Source organism: Maniola hyperantus, chromosome 8 (assembly GCF_902806685.2).
Source record: "Maniola hyperantus chromosome 8, iAphHyp1.2, whole genome shotgun sequence".
Taxonomy (NCBI): domain Eukaryota; kingdom Metazoa; phylum Arthropoda; class Insecta; order Lepidoptera; family Nymphalidae; genus Maniola; species Maniola hyperantus.
This window is the reverse complement of record NC_048543.1, coordinates 12,415,569-12,436,338: the sequence shown is the minus strand read 5'-3', so window position 1 is coordinate 12,436,338 and position 20,770 is coordinate 12,415,569. Positions and strand designations below refer to the sequence as shown.

Below are 20,770 nucleotides of genomic sequence, written 5' to 3'. Positions count from 1 at the left end.
TTGTAGAGTTTACAGGTAAAACCCTTTCATATGATACCCAGGATACCTCACTTAGTACAGTTATCTTCCTTGAAAATTGAAAATACTAATTATTTGTTCTTTAACACATTGTAATTTTTTTGAGTGATGTAACTACAAATCCACGGTTTTCAGATCCAGAGCTAGATTTTTAATTCAGAGCTGTCAATCTCAAGATTTGATTGATAGATTGAGATTGATATTGTTTTGTTCTTCAAATTTTATTATTTGTTCTTTACCTAATTATGTTTAAATAGGAAAATTATTTCTTGTTTACAAAAAATCCAAGGTTTTATTATTTGTTTTTGGCGAAGGCCTGTGGCCGCGTCTTAGGCAAGTTAATAACGTTTGTCATTTTCATTAAGACTGCGTATATTTTAGGTAAGTCCAAAAAATGGCTGACCTCGCGCGTTCATTTGCTTTCTACGAAATAATTCAAGGCTCAGAAAGCCATTTTTTTGCATTTAATTATTAGATACTTACAGACTTTTCTCAATAAAAGTGTATATTATAAATTATCTGGTGAAAATTGGTTAGGTAATAAATACTATGATTCTTGCGCTTTCGTCAGCGTGAATATAAGTTCGTAGCACTTCTTCGTAGCACTTTGCTACGACGCTATGAAGTGAAAAAGAAACCTGCATCTTTCACTAGAACACTCAAACCTGAGCCAAATATAGCCTGATTTATCTTCCCTGAAGGTATTCTTATGTAAAGTGTGTGATATGATCTTCTAAGTGGATTTCGGGTTTACTTCAGTTTGGTCAATTTTAGTTTATAAAAAAAATGCAAATCGGACTAGAAATCTCGAAAAAAATCGGTGTATATACATTTTTAAAAACTCGGGCTGAATTGAGAACCACCTCCTTTTTGGAAGTCAGTTAGAAAAGGAAATTCCCCAAAAATACAATACGATGTTTTACCAAAATTAAAATCAGATAAAAAAATTGAGCCACCCATAGAGAAACTCATACAATTATACGAATGACAAGATTAAAACTCTTCAGATGAGGCTAGTCACATTTGCATGAATTAATTTCAGTCGGCATAGCCCTTGGACTGAAATGGACGTGACGCGAAAACGAATGGGTAATCTGAAAGGTCTGAAATTAAGCATAACATGAATGGATTCATGATACTTATGAAATGTGCAAACCAATTTGCATTCTGACTGGCTAAGCTTCTGAAAGAAGAATTATAAGTTCAACTGATTAGCTGAACGAAATCAAAAGGTAGATGGTTGAAACCATGTTCAAATTCCACCCTTTGCACCCTAGGTGATCAAATCAGAAATGAGGAGATCCGTAGGAGTACTAGAGTAACCGACATAGTTCAACGGGTTGCGAAGCTGAAGTGGCAATGGGCAGGGCACATAGTTAGAACAACCGATAGACGTTGGGGTCCCAAGGTGCTGGAATGGCGACCTCACACCGGAAGACGCAGCGTTGGAAGACCCCCCACCAGGTGGACGGACGACATCAGAGAGCCCCTGGATCCAGGCGGCGCAAGACCGTGGCGTGTGGAAGTCCCTACAAGAAACCTATGTCCAGCAGTGGACGTCTATTGGTTGATGATGATGATGATGATGCACTCTAGGTATACTAAACTTGTGGCGGAAAGCCTGATAGAGTGTGGTATAGAGAGCCTACTTAGTAATTTAAACAAAAAGCTTAACTTGCTATAATCCTGCGTGCTGCATGTTGCACCATACAGCTTTTATCAGTTTCAGCGGATTAAGTATTAGCAAATTAAGCTTTTGGTTCCTTGTATATCATGGATTTCCACAAAGTAACGCCTGCTTCTATACAACGTTTATATAACAATTTAAACTTTGACTTGAGAGAGAGACATTCAAAAAGAAAATTAGACCTATATAAGAAACTAGCTTATGCTCGCAACTTTGTCCGCGTGGACTATACAAATTTCAAACTCTCTTTACCCCTTTAAGGGTTGAATTAAATCATAAAATCCTTTCTTAGGGGTCTTTACGTCATAATAGCTATCTACTAGATATACCAAATTTCAGCCTGATCCGTCCAGTAGTTGAGCTATGCATTGATAGATGAGTCAGTCAGTCAGTCACCTTTTTCTGTTATATATTTAGATATATATTTAGATTTAAACTTTGATATTGGAAAGAGATCGGGTTCGCATTGAAATTGTTCGCACATCTTTTATGAAGATGACTTTTATGAAAGTTCTTTGTAGTCGCCAACTTTCTCTAAAACTCCGTATCAGACTCCTACAATGCTATATTTGGCCCGTAGTTCTATATGGTTGTGAGGCATGGACCCTAGTGGAGGATTTGCAGAAAGAGATCGAAGCAGGATGCTCCGCATAAGCTGGACGGCTAAGTTTCCAACGCTGTAGTTCTTGCCCGGATGCAGCGGAAGACCGAGTTAGTTAAAACCATCAAGCAGCGTAAGATCTCGTACCTGGGCCATATTTTGCGACACGATAGGTACCGCCTGCTGCAGACAATTATGATGGGTGAAATAGCTGGAAAAAGAGGGATGGGAAGAAGGAAAAAGTCATGGCTACGTAACATTCGGGAGAAGACTGGCATAAAAACAGTCGGAGAACTATTCCGCCTAGCCATGGACAAGAAGAATTTTAAACAACTGACTAAGAAGATTAGAAAGAGAAAGAAAGAGGCATTCAAAAGAAAATTAGACCTAGTACGTAATACATACAAAATAACTCACAAGCCACAACCCCTTTCAGGACGTTCAAAATGACCCGCATCAATTGTGTCGAAATCTCGGCGAAGAAATTAATACCATCGGCGATTCCTAACGCCGATTGGACCGATTTGTCTAAAAGCCGGAACAATTTAATTACACCCCCGAATATTTGAATTAGTTTGCACATAACTGGGAGTTTACGAGTTTCATTATCTCCTCCACTGGTAGGACTGTATTAGGAATCGGTATGTTGGTTGATACATTTTTATGATAACCGATACTAATTCATTTCGGATGTTCAAAGAATCAAGTTTTGGCCTCCAAAACTACAAATTTGTATATTTATTTTTTAATATTATAAAAATTAACGATATTTTAGTGAATTACGAGAGCCAAAACACGATTGGCACAAATTGGCTACTAACTAATATCTGTGCCAGTCCGTCTGTATCACCTACAGAACTTATAGGTACCTAATATTGTAATATTGTAAACCTAATATTATAAAATCCGTGGCGTGTGGAAGTCCCTACAAGAGACCTATGTCCAGCAGTGGACGTCTATTGGTTGATGATGATGATGATGATGATGATGATCTTTTATCTTAGTGAAGACTTCAGACATAATATTGACTGTGCCTACAACTACCTACCTACGTGGTTTAATAATTTATAATTATACAATACTAAATGACAAGCTTGCTCGTGTTGATATGTATTAATTAATAATTTAATTAGTTAATCTCGGCATAATGCTGTATAGGATTAACAATCACAATACAAAATTAATTAGCTACAAGTAATAGGCAGGTATAGAAGATACAAAGTTCAAAGTCCTAAGCTATACCTACCTACGTCAATTAAAAAAAAAGCGACGATGATATAGCCTAGTGGTTAATTTGTCCGCATTCTATTCGGGGATCCATGAGGAAACCTGCATGCCAGAGAGTTCTCCATAATGCTCTCAAAAGTGTGTGAAGCCTACCAATCCGCACATGGGCAGCGTGGTAGACTATGGACAAATCCTTCTCATTCTGAGAGGAGACCCGTGCTCTGTAGTGAGCCAGCTATGGGTTGATCATGATGATGATGAAATTTTAACATTGAAATGTTAAATTTTACACAATGCGATATTCTATGAAATACTGGAATGGGACGTCACATCATAATGACGTACTTTTTTGTTTTATCATCATCCTCATCATCAGCCTGTGGACATCCACTGTTGGACATAAGCCTACCCTAAAGAGCGCCACCACACCCGGTCCTCAGCCTTCCTCATCCAGCCACTTCCCGCCAGCCTCTTTATATCGTCCGCGTCGGTCCATCGTGCTTGGAGGGTGAACTTTTTTAGTTTAATCGATAATTTTAAATGGTTATTACACTTACGTATTCTGGAAGACCTTCTATGTAATAATCACTAAGAAATAATTCAATTTTGATGCAGTAAACTATCCAATTCCCTGTATAATGTAGACAAGAAGACTGGATTTTATGGAATTCCCACGTGTGTGAAGTCGGGAATTATGACAAAAATGGTTTTTTTTTTTTTTTTTTTTTTTCACCGCGATTAATAGCCTCATCTGGTGACAGAAGGGCTGGCTCATTTTTTGCGCAACGGATCAGCCTGGCTGTCCAGCGCGGAAATGCAGCCAGTATTCTTGGCACCATTCCACGATGGTAATGATTTATATAGTAATTAGATAAGGCTAGCTTTAAGTTTTATTGTAATATTAAAAAAAAAACAATGGTAAAAAAAAAATGTTTTTGGTGGAGCGAATTTCTTTACCCTGTTTTAATCAATAGGACATGCCCAAACTTTGCGGTACGAATTAATTTTTCGCTAACTGGGAGTAAAACTGGTAAAACGTGACTGCTCGTGGTGCTCACGATTTCATCGTGGCTCAAATCTTAAAGTCGTAACAAAACTGCCAGAGGGTCGTGGGTTCTGTTTAAAATAGTGCTAATAATCACTACCCACATTATACTTAAAGCTGAAAGTGTATTTGTTTGTTGATTTATTGGTTTGATGGTTTGTCCTTCAATCACGTTGCAATGGAGCAACGGATTCACGTGATTTTGTACATGGGTATAGTTTTGGTCACTCTAGTTCTCTTACGGATCTCCTCATTTCTGATTTGATCACGTAGTGAAACTCCGAGCATAGCTCTTTCCATCCAACAAATAGGTACAGTACGCTGCCGAAAGTAATGTAGGTCGGCCTTTAGAATGACATTTCGGCTTTGTAGAGCGTTGTCTCTGTCACTTATACCTATATGACGTTTTGTCGGTCTCAACGAAAAGGACAGCGCTCTACAAATCTGCTACCTCCTTCTAAAGGTCGATGTACATTACTTCCGGCCGCGTACCTACTGTAAGTAGGTATATTAGCTTTGATTTCCATCTTAAGTACCTAAAAGAATAATTAATATTTCCCCGGCAGTCGAACTCACCCGGGCGTCACGTCCGAATGGTAACTTTCTCGTCGGTTAGCAGAAATTAATTCGCACAATCAGGAAACCCAGGCATGCTCTGATTGATTAAAACATTGGGGGAGGATATCTTTATTGAGCGAAATTGGTTTTTTATTCATCGCCAATGAACTGCGGGTTCCAATTCCTTTATTTTCATTCATAACTAGCTGCCCCGGCGAACTTCGTACCGCCTAACATTCGATTTTTTTTCAGGATTTTTATAAAATTTTCTCTTCGTAAGAACCATCCCCGTACTTCAAGGAATATTATGAAAAAATAATTAGCGAAATCGGTTCGAGATTTGCAATCAGCAACACATTCAGTGATTCATTTTTATATATAGACATGACATGATTAGGCTAGTAAGTAGGTATCTACTTACTAGCCATACCTACTTAATATCTTTACAGCAGTTGAAAATGATGAAATTTTTATTTTGATCAATGCTCAATGCAAAAGTGTGTCTGTCTGTCGTTCTGTCTGTGTATCTGCTTAACTGATTTGACGGATAGGCATACAGCTTACGTCCCGAAGACGAACATAAGATAGATCCTACGTAACATTCCGGAAAATCAAAAGCAAGGTACCCACGGGATTGTTAAAAGATCTAAATCAAGGTGCATAATGTGCCGGGCATCATATTATCGTCGCTAGTTTGTAGAAAGGGCGACTAAGCCGTTTTTTTATATATAAAATCTATATAACATTCGTCTTTTCTACACACCACCAAAGATATAGTTTATTCTAATGTATAGTTTGTAAAAAAGGTAATGAAGTTATTTTGTTTCGAACAAAATGTTTTCGAAAGAGGTAATTTAATCTTTTTATTTATAAAGTGTCAACATAAGTACCTACATACGCGGCCGAAAGTGATGAACATCGGCATTTAGAATTACATTTCATCTTTGTAGAGCGTTGTCTCTGTCACTCATACCCATATGACGCTTTGTCGGTCTCAACGACCGAGACAGTGCTCTACATTCTGCTGTCTCCTTCTAAAGATCGATGTTCATCACTTTTGGCCGCGTACTGTAATAATATTAGAAACCTTACTAAAAAACCGGCCAAGTGCGAGTCAGGCTCGCGCACCAAGGGTTCCATACTACAGTCGTATTTTATAGTCATTTTGCACGATAAATCAAAAACTATTTATGAATAAAAATAAATAAAAATCTGTTTTAGAATTTACACGTAAATCCCTTTCATATGATACCCCACTTGGTATTAATTTTATTTAATTAATAAGATTACTTCTTACTTTATAAGTTGAAATTACTAATTCTTTGTTCAAAACACTTTTTGACTTCTTTTTGTGATGTGACCACTAATGTCTGCTATAAGACCTACCTACCTGCCAAATTTCATGATTCTAGGTCAACGGGAAGTACCCTGTAGGTTTCTTGACAGACAGACAGACAACAAATAGTGATTCTATAAGGGATATCCTATCAGGTACGGAACCCTAAAAATCAAAGTTATATTAACATTGAGTTAGGAGTATAAGGTTTTTGTGCAGCAAAGTTGGTACAACTGGGTGAACAAGTATAATTTGTCAATGTGTAACGTTTCGCCAACTCTCACCCCTCATAGTGAAGTAGTTGCGACATGTTTGACCTCGTAATTTAAGTGCGATTCCGAGCTTAGAAGAGGGTGTATAAATCAACTAAGTATATTTTATGCCTTTATGACAACTATATGTGCTGATTTTAATATTATAATATCCAACCCTTGGAGCTGAGCCCTTTCGTAACGGGTCTCGCAGCACTGCAGTCCCGTCGTGACCACGACTCCTGCAATTGAGTCGAAATATCGGTAGTTAAAAATCGCCTAATTAATTGTGCTATGTACCCGTTTTATACAATACAATATGTTGTTAAGCAACGAAATAAGTTTAAAATCATTAGTTTATAAATAAGAGTTTGGTTATCCCGCTTTACTGATATCTACGCGTACATCTCAGAATTCAAAATGAATGAAGGATATATTTTAATGTATATAACGGGTACATACCACGATTAATTTTTGTTTTTATTTGTCGATATTTCAACCCAATAGGCTACTTGACTCATATCTAATTTCGTCCAATAAATGATTATTTATTATAGTATTTTGCTTAAGACAACGAAATATATCAATAACAATTATTAAAAACGCAGGATGGATATATAAATCCAGTTTAAAAAAATACAGTTTTTATTTTTATTTGAAACTCAGAAAACGCTGTCAGCCATGATGTGACGTCATTAAATATGTAAACAAACAAATGTCATCCCTATTGACTAACGTAGTATCCATATATATAAAATTTCAAGTCCTCCTGACTAACTTATATATCAATGCACAGCCTAAACATCTAAACAGCTGGTTCTAGATACATGAAATTTGGTGGGTGTGTTCTTTGTAGGTAAAGAGAAGGTATCCACGAGGAAAGGATTTTTTGAAATTCCACCCCTGAGTGGGTTAAATGGGGGTTTGAAATTTATGAAGTTCACGCGGGCGAAGTCACGAGCATAAGCTAGTTTTTATATATTTCTAAAAACTCATAGTAAACGTAAAAATTATCGTTTTCTCTTTATAAATTAAATATGTTATTAAGTAAGACTTACAACAAAGTGATCTTTGCAAAATAAATTTGGGTTGCAGTCGTTAGTCATATAGGATCCCTTTAAGCAAGTCTTCGCGTGTTACGTATATTTATTTCACTGGGCACTCTAATCCACAACTTTCCTGTGGTCTTTATCGATGCGTTTTTACATTCTCGGATGGTACAATAACGATAATTACTATATTTTTCATGTAAACTAGTATAGAAGTAATGTTTATGTTTAATATTTGGGAGGTTATGCTGTTGTTTACAAATGCATGACGTCAGAGCACAGATAATCTATCGGCCAAACATGGCCGACAGTGTTTTCACCTGTCTAAGAAAAATATATTTTTAAATTAAAGTTTTACGGTTTTTAGGGCGCAAAAAAATATAGTGTTAATTTTTTTGATCTAATAGGACAAATATTAACCATTTAAGACCTACTTAAAAAAAGTGTCAAGTAGCCTATTGCACGGGTCGTGGTCACGATGGGACTGTAAAAATAAATACAAAAATTAATCGTGGTATGTACCCGTTATATACATTAAAATATGTCGTTAAACCACGAAATAAGCTTAAAATCATTAGTTGAATAAAGGATGTTTCAGCACTTCAATAGTATTTTAATTTTATTTATTTTTAATCCCTTGGAAACACTGTTTTTTCCTCTCTTTCTCCGAGTATACAAAAGCAGTTAAAAGTCGCCTAATTAATCGTGGTACACAAATGTATAAGTACCTACCCGTTTTGTACAATACAATAATGTTTTAGTTATTATAAGATGTGATGTGTGGCACATATTAAGAAATAAACTTTTTCTTACTTTCTTGTTTCTTTCTTTCGTAAGTTCTTTAAAAAAAATAGCAAAAAAAGTGAAGACTTATTCTAAAAAAAAATTACGAGACATTTCACCGCGATTAATAGCCTCATCTGGTGACAGAAGGGCTGGCTCATTTTTTGCGCAACGAATCAGCCTGGCTGTCCAGCGCGGAAATGCAGCCAGTATTCTTGGCACCATTCCACGCGGGCATAATTATTGTATAGTAATTAGATAAGGCTAGCTTTAAGTTTTATTATAATATTTAAAAAAGACAATTCCAAAATAAAAGAATAATAATTAATACATTTATTAATTAATACGATAAAATACAACGGGATGGACAAATAATAATGAAAATGCATCACTAATTGGACAGAAATTAAATTAATTGGCAGATTTGTGAAACAATAATGTGAAACTGAATGTATTTATTATGCAAAGCCATTTCGTAGAGTATGTAAAGAATACTGATAGAGAATATGAAAGTAGGAAAGTAGTTTTCTTTTGGCATTTTCCATTTAAGATAAGATTTAAGATAACTTCTCATAAATTTAATCACGTTAAATTTATAAGAAGTGTAGGCTAATCGAATAAACATACAAAATTGATAACAGGGTAAAGACTTGTAACGGGGCATGGCATGGAAATAGGAAGTAGGTACTTACTAAGTACTTAGTACTTGAAACGTGTACTTAATAATCCTATGGGGCAACTATGGGGTATGGTAAATATTCTAGTATACCTACCACCAATAGTCACCAAAGCTCACTGCATTATTATCTCATCAAAAACACACTCACCGTTGAGAACGTGTTGCCAAACATTTTCTCAGGCATGCAGATTTCTTCAACATGTTTTCCTTTGATATTTAATTAGAATTATTTATTTAATTAACAGTTAGACGTGCGTGCCCGGGATCGAACCCCCACCTTCCGAATAGGATGCCGACGGCTTAACCACTGGGCTATCACCGATTTCCACTATTATGCGACTAATAGCGTCGTGACGATCAGCAATGAGATGAGAATTAAGCCGCACAGAGAGATTCATGATTTGCCTAAAAGAGCTAATTTGCCGAAACACCTCGAACGACGAGAATTTAGAAGACTAAATAATTTATAATATAAATTAATTGCAACCTCATTAACAATGTAAAATTTTCCTTTAAACACCACGTAATTAATAGCTAGCTCTCCTTTATATATTTAAGAAAAGGCTCACATTTCAGCGGAGGAATTCGATTCAGACACTGAAGGAATTAATGGGTGTTCATTAAAGTGGTAATTTATGTCGATTTTAAGGTGTACTGCCGTTTTTATTTACACTTCTCTAGGGTATTTAATTAATAAAGGTTTCTGCTGCCGTCTTGCTTATACTTACCTAGTACCTACCTAAGTAAAATTATCCAGTAAAAGGATTCTTTGATAATAAGTACATAGATATATACAGCCCAAACAAAATATAGTTGATAAGATTTCTACTTAAGTTTAGATATTACTGTTCATAGCACAACTTCGTGCATGTGGATAAAGGTTTTTAAAAAGCCCGTTGGAACTCCGATTTTTTTGAGACGGACAGACAGACAACAAAATGATCCTATAAGTGATATATAACCTTTATTTTTATAAACTTGTGATCCACCCCGGCTTCGCACGGGTAGTTTATTACAATTTTCGTAGTAATTTCTAATTTTTTAAAAATAAAATATAGCCCATCTCACTCAAGAGTAATGTAGCTTTCTACTGAAACAATTTTCAAAATTGGTTCAGTAGTCCCAGAGATTACTTCGTACAAACAAGGCTACAAACTTTACCTCTTTATAATATTAGTATAGATTAAGCTAATAGGTCCTTGTATATCATTATTTGCAGCTACTAAGATCGTTTAAACGGAGCGAACTGAAATCTGTAAGATCGGCAGGTCAAACCTTATCCGTAGGTAGGCCCATAGATGCGCCCGTAGCACTCCGTAACAATATCGCAGTTAGAGACTTATTATTTTGTAGGCATTTGTAGGGAAAGAAATATTATTTCAGATTGGTATAGTCGTTCAGAAAAGTTTAAATAAAACAACAAAGACTCTCATAAATAAAATCTATTTCGTTTAATATTATAAATATTATTATAAGGTACATCAATTCATAATAATATGCTCCATGCTCCAATATTTTGTACACAATGTCAAACAGAAAACATGATTAAAATCCTAAATTAATTGACGTGATTTTGTAGCGTGTTATATAAATTATTCATCTACATGACATATTTATAATACAAATTATTCTTTATTAATACCATGTTTAATTCATAAAACATTTACTATGAAAAGCATACACTGAAGAAATGAAGAAAAGAAGAAAATACAGCGTGTTTTAATGGTTTTTTTCTCGCAGCAGCAAGATTTGTGCTCAGCCCTATCGAACACACAACACTTGTTTTGTGAATTGAAAGTGATTCACTTTGTAATTTTATTGTGCATTGTGCAGTTTATATCTCCTGGAGATGCTCCGGTGTATAGATTGGCTCTTGCCCGATCTAGTGGGAGGCTTCAGCCGTGGCTAACTACCACCGTACCGGTAAAGAAGTGTCACCAAGCGATTTGGGGTTCCATATACCGATAAGGGGTGTGTTATCTGCCCTTCCATATTAGCTCACTTCCTGTTATAGGATGTAGGTAGATAGAAAATGAAATGTGTGCGGTTGCAGCCGCGCGATGCATGAGTGAGTGGAAATATAGCCAGTAATGGAGTAACTGCGTTTCTTTGAAACAACCCAAAAAACCTATAAATAACAGTGGCGACGAATAATTAAAACGCGAGCAAGCATGGATAAAGTGTCAGTGGGTTTATTGACAGTGTTTAATCACGAAACACAGGAATGGGAGTTGTACAAAGGACGCATAGAACAATGGTTTCTCGCAAATGAAATCGACGATGTCGCGGACAAGGCAGGCGCAAAGCGGCGGGCTATTTTGCTGAGTAGTTGTGCGGAACCTACCTATAAACTCATAAGGGATTTAGCATTACCTAATGAGGTTTCCTCTCTGTCTTACGCCCAAGTTGTATCGTTGCTGGATGGACATTTCAAAGCAAAGAAATGTGGGTTTGCGGAACGTTATAAATTCCATAGTGCCTGTCAAGGCAATAGTGAGTCCTTGAGCGAGTGGGCCGCTCGAGTACGAGGATTTGCAAAGGATTGCAGTTTTCCGGCCGTCGTTCGTCGTTCGTCCTCGGTATGGCGAATGGCAAAGTTCGGGAACGACCTCGAGGGACTACCAATAGAAAAAGCGTTGCAATGGGCGGAAAGTGTATATTGGGCTAGCGAGGGAGCACGGCAAGTAGCCACGACAGCGCCGCCATCTCAAGATCTGGCATTATCACCTTTCGTCGAGGTACTCGCAGTAACGGCCAGGCAACCAGGGTTGTCCCAAGGAAGACAAGTGAATAGTGCTAAGAAAGGAAGTGCGTCTCGTACAGTGCCAGCTAATAAAAAAAAGTGTTGCGTGTGTAATGTTTTCGGTCATGATAGCCAAATCTGTAGATATAGGTCGTTTACTTGTAGGCTATGCGGGGTCAAAGGTCATATACAGCGCGCCTGTGTTGCCAAGAAAGGACAGGACAACCAGCATTTCCTACAGTTTCATTCGGATGAGCAGGTCGATGGCGATGATGGTAAGCGACTCATATTTAATCTTCGTAGCTATCACGGACAACCATCTGCAGCACCAGAGGAACCGCCTATGCGTTGCTGGCCTTTGTTGTACCCTACCCCATGTTGTTATCTAATGGGAACACCGCCGAAGGGAGTTGATTCCACAGTTTGCATGTGGGTGGAAAAAAGGATCTGGCACAACGGGTGGTTGAAGTGTACTAGGCACCCAGGTGGTGACGGTGAAATTGCTTGCGGTGGCGTACGGTGCGTTTGTAGAAAAAGGAGGGTGGAATGAGTTCAGACAACTCTTACTGCCGTCAAGAACATGTGTCTGAATAAAATATGGTAAAATGAAGGGCATTTCTGAAACATCTTAAGTAGATAGGAAAGCGTTTATTAACAGCGAACGTTTTTTTTATCCCGCCGTTACATCAAGTCGTGGTAATTGGATTGTGATTTATCGGTTTTCGTTTATCTCAGTTCGTTAACGCATTTTCCTTTTTTGCTCATTTATTATCAGCTGTCGATGTTTAAGATACTCGTATTTTGTAAAACTGTGTACTTAGGGATATTATCGAAAATTAACATTGTGAATACTAACCCGTGTTTCGGTGTGTATGTTAAATAATAAGAAATGTAACTTTTAATCTTCAATGACTGCTGACTTACAATCTTTTTCCACTGGCTAAAATCTTAACGCTAATGAATTTAGATACAGGGGTGAGCGCAAAAAAGGGCATTTTTTGTTTACCAAGTATACGATTGTAACTCAAAATCGCTAAAAAGTGAGTTACGAGGTTTTTCCTTGCAGGTGTCGATTTTATGAAAACTTCGTAGAGCTAACTTAATCAATCCATTGGTAATTTGTCAATAAGCTGATACTGTAGCAAAGATGTTATTTTACAAAAAAAAACACCGTAAATTATTTGACAAATACAACGTTCCTTAATAACTAAATTAATAGATTTCAGATAGATATTAATTTCGGCTGTTAAACAAGAATAATTATTCTAAGTTAGATTAATAGATATTGTTCTAAAGGCTCCAATACACATTGGTTCAATACGTTTGGCTAGTCCGGGCCAGTGTGGAAACACTGATTGCAAATTGGTCTAAGATCCTTTGACAACTCACAAAAGCTGACAAGCTGGACAACATGGACCATAAGCTAAATGTACGTCAATTGGACCTGTCCAAATTCACCGAGCACTTTAATTGATCAATGTGAACGTGGTTCTTATTAAGGTTTAAAAGGTAAGTTAAGAGACTTAAGACTAAAGAGATGTTCCACATTTTTATAAAATTTTAAAAACGTACCTAACTAAAGTAAATGTACAATAATTTACAACAAAGCTTATGTTATACTTAATTATTTTAAAATGTGTCTTAAAAATGTGTCCTCTTTATTATATTTTTGTAGGTACTTAATTAAAAAAAAGTATTTAGGAATTTCTTAAACTACTTTCACTAAGAAGATTCACACAATACCTACTTACACTTACATTTCAAATTTAAATTGATAAATTAACAGTTACCTATACTAGTATATCATGCTATTTACATTGAAGAAGTTTGGATAAAAAATACTACCTATTTACAAAACATCTGTAGGTACCTACAACCAAAATTGGTACATTTATTTACAATTTTAGTAAATACTTTTTTCAGGGTTTCATACCTTATAATGAAAAAAAAATCGAAATCACTCTGTATTCTTTCATCCGTGTGTCAGTCAGGATGCAGTCAGGTCTTTCTCGGAAACACCTTGAGGTGGCCAGCTGAAAATTAATCTGGCTTTAACTTTTTGCTCATAATAAACAAACGATTTTAATTATTTATTCATGTGTAGTCCTTACAATTATAAATTACGTTCACGTCCCAAACTGTAAATGGTCGGTAAAGAAAACTAGAGATACAGCTAATAGAGTACACATAATAGAAACTATGAAGTCCAAGGATGATTTCGCGCAGCCCTGCTGCATTGCTGCCGGATGCTCACCTAGAAATAATAATTATTTATTTATTTAAGAGAAATATTTACAGGTTACAACAAATTCAGGTATAATTATAAACTCGAAGGTCGAGATTTTCCGTATACCAATGCCGTCAACATTAGGTATAGACACGTAACACATTAATCTAAATAAAACCATTACTTATAGACCAACAACATTGAACCAAATGTAGGATATTTTAAAACGAAATATACTTAGTAATCTAAGTATATAAAAGGAAAAGGTGACTGACTGACTGACTGACTGACTGATCTATCAACGCACAGCTCAAACTGGACGGATCGGGCTGAAATTTGGCATCCAGATAGCTATTATCCCCTAAGAAAGGATTTTTGAAAATTCAACCCCTAAGGGGGTGAAATAGGGGTTTGAAATTTGTGTAGTTCACGCTGACGAAGTCGCGGGCATAAGCTAGTACTTTATAAAAACGCAATCATTAAATTTATAAACAATGTAGGTAGGTAAGTAAAATGTTCGTTAAGTATAGCACAGCAGAGTTATAGCACGGTAATGGTCAGTACCACTACTTAACACAGTAACTCAACGGGTTGCGAAGCTGAAGTGGCAATGGTGGCACATAGTTCAAATGTCAAAAAAATGTCGAAAAAAATACCCGAGTACGGAACCTTCTGAGCGCGAGTCTGACTCGCACTTGGCCGGTTTTTGTGTATGGGAAGTTTATCGAGCTTAAAATAAACCATCCCTTGGTTAAGTTTTTTGTGGTAAGACCGATAAAAATTAATTTTAAATGTCCAAGCCATAAGCGAAGGTTTTAACAAAAATCTTACCAGATAACACGTGGACCCTGATTGAGGCAGGGGGAGCATTATTCGGCCCGCAAATGTATAGACCTGCATCAGATCCTCTCGCCCTTTGAACGAGCAAACGGCTGGTACTCTTCAGACCTTTCTCGGTCACTAGAGATATACCACCACGCGCAGAGTCGAAGTTTATAATCTGTGTAAAATAAACATTTACTTAATTAAAATAATAACACTATTTGCAAAATAGTAGGTAGGTACAGACGTCATTTAAAGGTGCGTAGGTACTGATCAAGAGAATTTACTTGTAATGTTAAAATACAATAATTGAAGAGTGTCTGATCAAAAACCAATAATTCAATTTTTTTAGAAAAACTTTTTGTTTTGATCGTGCCGAAAATATTGAAATTTATCAAATACTTCATACGATTTGTTTTAAAATACCAATATTTGCATAGTAAAAAGATCCCTTAAAAATCTAATTCGCATCAAAAACCAAAAATTTCATTTGAAATACTGTGCAAGTAATAAACCATGTTTTTTCTGTAAAACTACTTAGAATGGAAATATTGGTTTTTGATCAGACATTCCTCAATTTGGAATTCAATTAAGAGCATTTTCATTACAATGATGCAGTACTTATTCGATAGTAGAGGATTATTCGGTTTTGTAACTTTTACTCACTGAAAACAAACAGCAATCACTACGCAATGTTCAAAGAAATGTTATTATTCTTTACAAAAGTGCACAATGTGTCTAATGTTTGGCTTGTACTTACTAATCAAGCGAATGCTCCTGGTGCAGCAGTCAGTACCCACCTTAATAATAGCATGCGTACATATTATTTGTTGAAAGCTTTTTACGTACCTACATACAAATAAATGCTTAGCTACTCGTAATACTATACAATTTGAGGTCAATTGAGCTCATATTATAGTACCCGCTTAGGTTTATATTAGAAAAGGACAAAGACTTCTTTGACAAAGTGGGTTGGGGGCTTATGCCACTCCGTTGCTCCACTTTAGATATTAATAAGATTGAATTTATTCTAAGAACTTGCCGTGCAATGTTTTTCTTCGTTTAGTTCTTGAAAATATTTTCATATTTTCATTCTTATATATTCATGCTTAAGGTTAGCATTTTTTTATGTAGATAATTTTTTCTAAGGCAGGTACTTACTCTGTACCCGTCAATATTGAATAGGCAACAGGCAAACAGACAGACACTTTCGCATTTTTAATATTACTATGAATATGGTTTTTAAACTTTCCTCGTGAAGTTTTTTTATTTTTATTTAGATACAAGTTAGCCCTTGACTGCAATCTCACCTGGTGGTAAGATGATGCAGTCTAAGATGAAACGAGCTAACCTGTAAGAGGTATGGCAATTTTTATTAATTCACACCCCTTTCGTTAAATTAATTAATTAGTTGTTTAGAAGTTAAATACCTACATAGTGTAATTTTATGAATCAAGACTTTGCTTGTACTATTTGGAGAAAAATAGAAAAGGCATAGACAATTAATTAGTTAAAGATAAGGTTAAGAAGTCAACTATGTGGGTTTCAGTTCTTCTGTAAGTACTTATATTTTTAAAACAGAAAAAAGTTTAAAAGTCTCATTATTACTTGAATTAATACAATAGACCAATAATTGGAGTTAGAATATTCGAACAATTGAGTTGAAATACCTTTGTAAACTCAGTAGGTACCTACCACAGTTTTCCGTAATAATTTTCAAGTATTTCAAAACTTTTATAGGTACTCGATTTTATTTCAAGTAAAATTTAGCTTAAAGAGAAATAATTATCTCGCGCTTAAGTTATTAATTTAGTCCACTATACAAATGATTAAGTAGCTACACAGAATATTAATCAGTATTTCTAAAATGCTGCCGCCAAAATGTTAAATTCTACATTTCTTTCAAGGCTAGAGAAATTACAATAGGTGTTATCTGTTCAGATTTTTGTTGTTAGTAGGTAATGGTAAAAACACTGACAAGAGATTTTGTAGGTACTAGAGTCACACGAGTAGGTCCTACTCTGTGCTAGAGTTTTGTGAAAATACCTACAAAATCGATTTAGCTGATGATTAGCCCAGATAAACAAACGGACAAATCACTACCCATATTGTAAATGCGAAAGTGTGTTTGTTTGTTGGTTTGTCCTTCAATCACGTCACAACGGAGCAACGGATCGACGTGATTTTTTGCTTGTCCTTAGTAAAGACCTAGAGAGTGACATAGGCTGCTTTGGCAGGAAAGTCCTTGGATTCCAAATTTATTATGATAAATAATATGTATTTTACTAAAACCCAAATACCCATTGTACCTAAATAGATTTTTTACTAGCTGATGCCTGCGGCTTTGTCGCGCGTGGATTTTGGTTTTTAAAAATCCTGTGGGAACTCTTTAATTTTCGGCGATAAAAAGAAAATCGCCATAGATTTTTAAATTTCTCTATTCGAATGGGGAACATGAATATTTGCTAAAAAAGATTGTCACGTAAATGGCGACCTCCGAAGTGTTTCCTGATGTTAATAATGTACTAACCTGGTCTCTGTGAGTCCATGTAATTGAGATGGGTGGTTCGGGAGTATGCCGAACTGTACAAGTAAGATTGATAGTCGACCCCGCTTGTATAAATAATTCAGCCCCGCTTGATATCGTTGTTTCTGGTTCTATGGAGATAAAATAGGATTAGTTTGAATACAGTCTCGATCCTGCAGCTAGCGAGCGTTGCATAGTACGCGACAGGTCAAGATGGCAATCGGGGTATGAGGCGGGGAGACGCCCCGCACACCCACACGTCAGCCGCGCTATCCCGCACCGGGTTAGCACGGGCACTGTGCGGGTGTGTGGAGCGTCCCCACCCCGATTGCCATTTCGACCTGTCACGTACTATAGAATTTTGCTTAGTTTTTAACTTTGAGTAAAGGCTCGATTCAACAGAGAAAGGTTGGAGTTAGAGTTTTTTGATCCGCTGACCAAACTGTCTAATCAAAAGCAAACAAGTCAATAGTTGCATGTCTGACCGACGCGGTCAACTAGTTTTATATTATGTGTAGAGATCCATCGCATTGACTACAGTGAATGTGGAGTCTGCAAATTCGCACTAGGCCAACGTGGTACAATTGGTAATTTTCATGCTGAGAGGAGACTCGTCTTCAGTAGTGAGCCGGTGATGGGATGATAGAATTATACTCACCTACGATATTTAAAAATACAGCATGACCAATCGGCGGTGTAGTAGAAATCTGGCATTCATACTGCCCCGAGTCCCTACGCTGTGGACTCCGAATCCGTAGAGCCCACTCTTCTGACCTGGGCTTGTGCTGCGCTTCGAAGCGCTGGTCTGACGTGTAGGTGTACCGACCCACTGTTAGCAGGTGGATGTCGCGGTGACGAACCCAGGATACCTGCGTGAAAAATAATAAAATTAATATAATAAACGGTAATAATTATTATTATCGTTCTTACATAATTACAGGCGGACAGCATTTGTACAATATTTGTCACATGCTATTTGCCTAGTGTTTGTAAGTCTTGTCGTAGTCTCGTCATAGTCTTATCGTATTCTCGTCGTACTCCTGTCGTAGGATCATTGTAGTCTTCTCGCAGGCATATCGCAGTCTTGTCGTTCGCGGTGTCTTGTAGTAGTCCAGTAGTCTTGTTGTAGTCTCATCGCAGTCTTGTTGTACTCTTGTCGTAGTCTTGTTGTACCTAGTCTTGTCGTACTCTTATCGTACTCCTGTCGTACTCTTCTCGTACTCCTGTCGTACTCCTGTAGTCGTATCGTAGTCATGGTGACGTTTTGTTGTTTATCATTCTTTTGCCGTTTACAAGTCTAGGCGCCGTCCTATTGTGATCGCTCGTGCGATGATGCGTGCGTCCGACGAAAATGATAGAGTGTCCCGTGCGTTTAAACAAACTGTGTTCTACTGAATGTCCTATTGAAGATCGCGCAATCATGCGATGCGTTCATATTGTCTTTCATCGCACGATGAAATTACATCGCATCATCATACATGACATTCGGACAGCGCCGTAGAATTGTCGTAGTCATGTCGTTGTTTTGTTGTAGCTGGTTGTAGCCTTGTCGTAGTATTGTCATACTCTTGCCGTACGTTGAAGTTGAAGATTTTTTAATTGAATAAATGAATTTATTTTCCACTTTATAAAACAGAGTACATGTTAATAAATACTATTTCTTTCCTTCTATTTATACAACTATAAGTTTTCTTAAAAATAAACAATGAGAAACTGTTGGAAAAGCAATTCAGCTGAACAGTAAAGTTATGCCTAACTTATAATAAACCATGAATAGGAGAATAATATCACTCTCCTCAAACAAGATCGCTTATCAAACTACAAGTAACTCATCAAAGTACTGAACTAAGTTCTTGCCTACGACCTTTTATAAATTTGAGTTGAGAATTTTGCTGAGTTAGGGCTGACGCATACAGACGAAGAGGAGTGGAACCAAGTTTATTGATAGAGACGCACGGAGTGCGTACAGCGAAGTTCCGACCTAGCATAATATTACAGTGCGTCTATTTACGCGAAACATTTTGCGCTGGTTATTTGTCCCACATAAGCTGTGATAGCCTAGTGGTCAGGACGTCTGCCTTCTAATCGGAGGTCGGGGGTTCGATCCCGGGCACGCACCTCTAACTTTTCGGAGTTATGTGCGTTTTAATTAATTAAATATCATTTGCTTTAACGGTGAAGGAAAACATCGTGAGGAAACCTGCATGCCTGAGAGTTCTCCATAATGTTCTCAAAGGTGTCTGAAGTCTACCAATCCGCACATGGCCAGCGTAGACTAGCGGTAGACTATGGCCAAAAACCCTTCTCACTCTGAGAGGAGACCCGCGCTCTGTAGTGCGCCGGTGATGGGTTGATTATGATGATGATGATTTCTCCCACATAAGTTTGGTTGGTGTGATTATAATGTTACGAAATTTGAAATATACGTTATCGTTATACGTTATAGCGAGTGGATCTGATAATAAGTTGAAAGTTAATAATATACTCGAGCTGCCCATCTAAGGTCAGCCTTAGACTAGTTTTTATTTTAAAACGTGACATGGCGTCGATTCTGATCTGATGTCTTTCACAAAAGTAGCCGGCTTTTCTACATTTTTTTAAATTTTTTTCATTAAAGAGTTGATTGACTGATATTACAGCTCAAACACGCTCTGGCTCTACAAACTTGACAATTATTAACACTATGCATAATAATATTATGTAAGCTTTATTTTATCGTAGACTTCCACTTAGAAGGGATTTTCAAAAATTTCATCCGAACGAATTTAGGGCGGGTCAGCTAGTTTAACATTGTTTAGATATTCATTAAAATGAAATTTCTATCAGTTACGGCCATTTAAGGTTCACTACAACTCGTTAGTTAAGAGCTCCTACTGAGACAGTAATTTGCCTTTGAGTCGAGTTGGTGCTCGAAAAATTTGTATAAATTGCTTTTACGTTAACAGTTTCGTTTACATGCTAAAGCAGTCCTGCTTATTTTGTGTTTTGGCATTTTAGCAGGTGACCCCTTATACCTTTTTGAGAAATATAACTAAAATGAAGGCTAAGTTTTAAGTTTTCTATGCATACTAACGTAAAAACGTTCCTCAAAATCAACAGTATTGCCTTAATAATGGTATCGTAATATTCATTTTTAGATTAACATAAAAAAGTTTAGGGTTATGGTCCTAGAGGTTTTATATTTATGATAAGCTTGGCCGATAGCAATCTCGCAGGG

The 20,770-nt window shown here is 36.7% G+C and overlaps 2 protein-coding genes and 1 long non-coding RNA gene across 6 annotated transcripts in view; 1 reads left to right on the top strand and 2 right to left on the bottom strand.

The window, feature by feature from the left end:
- Positions 1–20,770, bottom strand: part of LOC138402649 (uncharacterized) — a 305,836-nt gene that overhangs the window by 28,980 nt on the left and 256,086 nt on the right. The window lies entirely within an intron of this gene.
- LOC138402672 (uncharacterized) lies at positions 11,363–12,527 on the top strand. The gene is given in 3 exon segments (XM_069500244.1): positions 11,363–11,790; positions 11,793–11,841; positions 11,843–12,527. Coding segments are annotated over 3 exon segments (1,119 nt in total). The 5' UTR covers positions 11,363–11,405.
- LOC117984384 (zwei Ig domain protein zig-8-like) overlaps positions 13,653–20,770 on the bottom strand; it is a 47,728-nt gene continuing 40,610 nt past the window's right edge. For 2 of the 4 annotated variants that reach the window (XM_034971009.2, XM_069500149.1), the window contains exons 4-7: positions 18,212–18,422; positions 17,557–17,684; positions 15,036–15,204; positions 13,653–14,231 (exon numbers count right to left, since the gene is read on the bottom strand). In XM_034971009.2, coding sequence (XP_034826900.1) covers positions 14,104–14,231; positions 15,036–15,204; positions 17,557–17,684; positions 18,212–18,422 — 636 coding nt within the window. In that variant the 3' untranslated portion in view covers positions 13,653–14,103. The remainder of the gene's footprint in view (positions 14,232–15,035; positions 15,205–17,556; positions 17,685–18,211; positions 18,423–20,770) is intronic. The other 2 variants (XM_069500150.1, XM_069500151.1) reach the window with 2 other exon arrangements.